The 3,095-nt window shown below is 44.5% G+C and overlaps 1 protein-coding gene across 1 annotated transcript in view; it reads right to left on the bottom strand.

Annotated features, from left to right (window-relative positions):
* The window catches only part of LOC104743817, a 4,400-nt gene continuing 1,592 nt past the window's right edge, over positions 288-3,095 (bottom strand). Inside the window, exon 2 of the mRNA XM_010464862.1 lies at positions 288-2,894. Coding sequence (XP_010463164.1) covers positions 288-2,894 — 2,607 coding nt within the window. The remainder of the gene's footprint in view (positions 2,895-3,095) is intronic.

A 3,095-nucleotide genomic window follows, 5' to 3' on the forward strand; every position in this document is an offset into this window, starting at 1 on the left:
ATGTGAATAATTTTCAGTATCTGTAACCAATTTTATGTTCAGTTATTAATCTCTCTATTATTATCAACGTCTAGACAGACATATCTGACGATGTAAATGTGTTTATTTCATTTTCTGAAAAGTCGTGTCCGATGCCTAATCCAAAATACACCTAATACAATAAATACACAAAACACAATTTCATACTTTTTTTTTTTTGTATGAATGTTAAATTATATTCACCAAAAAACAACAGTGGTCCAAAGTTGGTTTTACATTTTAGAACAACCGTTTAACAACCGAAAAGTTTAAGAGACTGATATGGTTGGGAGAGGATGACTTCGAAACCAGAGCTGGAGTCCATTCTCATAGCCAGAGGTGGAGGTCAGTGTGAGCAAACGATTGCGGACTTGCTTGTCGATGAAGCGGCAAAGGGTGGATGACGAAATAGGAGCTTCTCCGTGCCTTCGAGCATTACGTTCCCGCCATAGGCTGTGTATAGTGGATTGGAAGACATACCGCAGGACAAACAGGGGTAGGCGAGGAGTAGAAGAGTCCACGAGCAGAGAAGCCAATGTTGTCCAAGACGTGGTGAACCGGGCTCCCAGCAAGTTGTGAACAAGAGTAGACCACACGTTCGAGGAATAGGAGCAGGAGAAAAAAAGATGTTCTCTCGTTTCCCCACAACCCTGACAGAGAACACAATCTCCATTTGCAGCAGCGTTCCACTGAACTAACTTGTCACCAGTAGAGAGCCGATTATGGTGAGCAAGCCAAGCTATAAAGGCGTACTTAGGTGTTGAATGAGTGAACCAAACGCCTGCAGACCAGGCACAGGGAGCATTTGGTTGCCTTATTAAACACCAAGTGTCATAGGAAGCGAATATACTCTTAAAAGAACCATTCCTCTGTTTCCAGAGTGGACGATCACTACCTTGAGGGTGCACTGAGTGGCGGATAGAGTCAAGAGCATCCTCAATCTGATTCAGAATATCAACACGATGCCGTCGTCGTCGATGCAAGAGGGCCTCTGCCACAATACTCTTCTGTGGGATCCCCATATCAATGTTACCCCGGTTCCCAAGTTGAGCAAACAGCAGACCAATAGGGCTCCAAACATCAAACCAGAATGAAGTGTCAGTGCCCGAAGATATCTCCTTTTTATGTAAATTCGCAGCAAGGTCACGGTATTTCAAAATCTTCCTCCACATCCATGATCCACCAACACTCCTCTCATTGACAGAGAAAAACGAACCAGTGCGGATCAAGTTCCTTCGAACCCAGTTGACCCAAAGAGAGGTACTAGCAGACACTAGTCGCCAAATGAGCTTCAAAATACACACCGTGTTCGTATCCTGCAGACGACGAAGCCCCAGCCCTCCCTCATGCATTGGTTTACACACGTCAAGCCAAGAGATTCTGGCCTTTTTTGTATTTAGAGCCGGACCAGACCACAAGAAAGCCGAGAAGAGACTATCAATCTCCTGAAGGCATCGCTTCGGCAAACGGAAAGCAGAGAACCAGAAAGTGGTGAGACTAGATAACACCGACTTTATCAACTGAAGTCTACCCGCAAAAGACAGAAACCGACCAGTCCAGCAGGATATACGACTACGAATACGCTCAAGGAGAGGAAGATAGTCAGCATGCGTCATAGAACGGGTGAGGAGAGGGAGTCCCAAGTACCGAACAGGTAGTGAGCCCACAGAGAACTGGAAGTGCTGTAGGATGTCGTGCTGATGTTGAGTTGAAAAACCAGCCATGAACAGCGAGGATTTCTGAAGGTTTATTCGGAGGCCCGAGACAGCGGCAAACCTATCAAAAACAGCTAGAGTCGCCACTATGGAGTGTGAGCTCCCATCAGTAAAGATGAGAATATCATCAGCAAAGCAGAGGTGTGTGAGGTTCATTGTTTTGCAGCGAGGATGATAACCAATGAACTGATCAGTAGCAGCCTTATCCAGCATTAGGGACAGGACATTCATACAAATGACAAATAGATAAGGGGATAGAGAACATCCTTGCCTCAAACCTCTTTTGCTTTGGAAATAACCAGCTAACTCCCCATTGACTTGCACAGAGAAAGAAGCAGAGCAGATACAAAGTTCTATCCAATGAATGAAATTCGCGGGGACATTAATAGCTTTGAGGATGTTGATAAGAAAAGGCCATTGCACTGAATCAAAGGCCTTGGAGATATCAATCTTCATCATACACCGAGGGGAGATGGACTCCTTGTGATAGTCCTTCACCAATTCAGAAGCAAGCAACAGGTTCTCCATCATAAGCCTATCCTTTATGAAAGCTGACTGATTAGGAGCAATGAATGAAGGCAATATAATCTTCAAACGATTAGCAATAATCTTGGAGACTACCTTATACAACACATTGCAGCAAGAAATAGGACGGTAATCCTTCATCTCCGTAGAGTCGGATTTTTTTGGGATGAGAGTCAAAATTGTTGAGTTTACACCTTTAGGGAGGAAGCCTTTAAGGAAGAAAGATTGAACCGCAACAACGAAGTCTCGTCCTATAACTGACCATGCTTGCTTAAAGAACTCAACAGTATAACCATCCGGACCAGGGGACTTACCAACCGGCATCTTAAATAGCGTGTGTCGAATCTCCTCATCAGAAACCAACTTCAACAAACCCTCATGTTGAGGAGAAGAGACACGAAATGACACTAACTCCTCTAACTGAGAAACGCTCATCCCCTCATAGTCATTTGGCTCAAAAGTTAGAAACTCCTCAAAGAACCTTACTGCCTCCGCTTTAATCTCCGGTTGAGTTTTTGCAATGGAGCCATCCTGACAGAGAATCTCTCGAATAGCATTAAGGGCTTGTCGAGCCTGGACAGCTCTGTGAAAAAATTTGTTGTTCTTGTCACCCACCAATAGCCAGTGTAAATTGGACTGTTGTTTCAAAAAACATTCCTCAAGATCAGACAGATGATTCCACCGCTGAAATGCTTGGTCCTCAGCCTCCTCCGCAGCCGACGAGGGATTTGAGAGCATAGCAAGTTGTTTCTGGCAAAGATCCTTGTGGGAAACCTCCACCTGCTCTGAGAGTTTACTAAGCTTTCGGCGACTTAAAGACCTTAATAGAGGTTTTAG

The sequence above is a fragment of the Camelina sativa genome, chromosome 14, assembly GCF_000633955.1.
Source record: "Camelina sativa cultivar DH55 chromosome 14, Cs, whole genome shotgun sequence".
Taxonomy (NCBI): domain Eukaryota; kingdom Viridiplantae; phylum Streptophyta; class Magnoliopsida; order Brassicales; family Brassicaceae; genus Camelina; species Camelina sativa.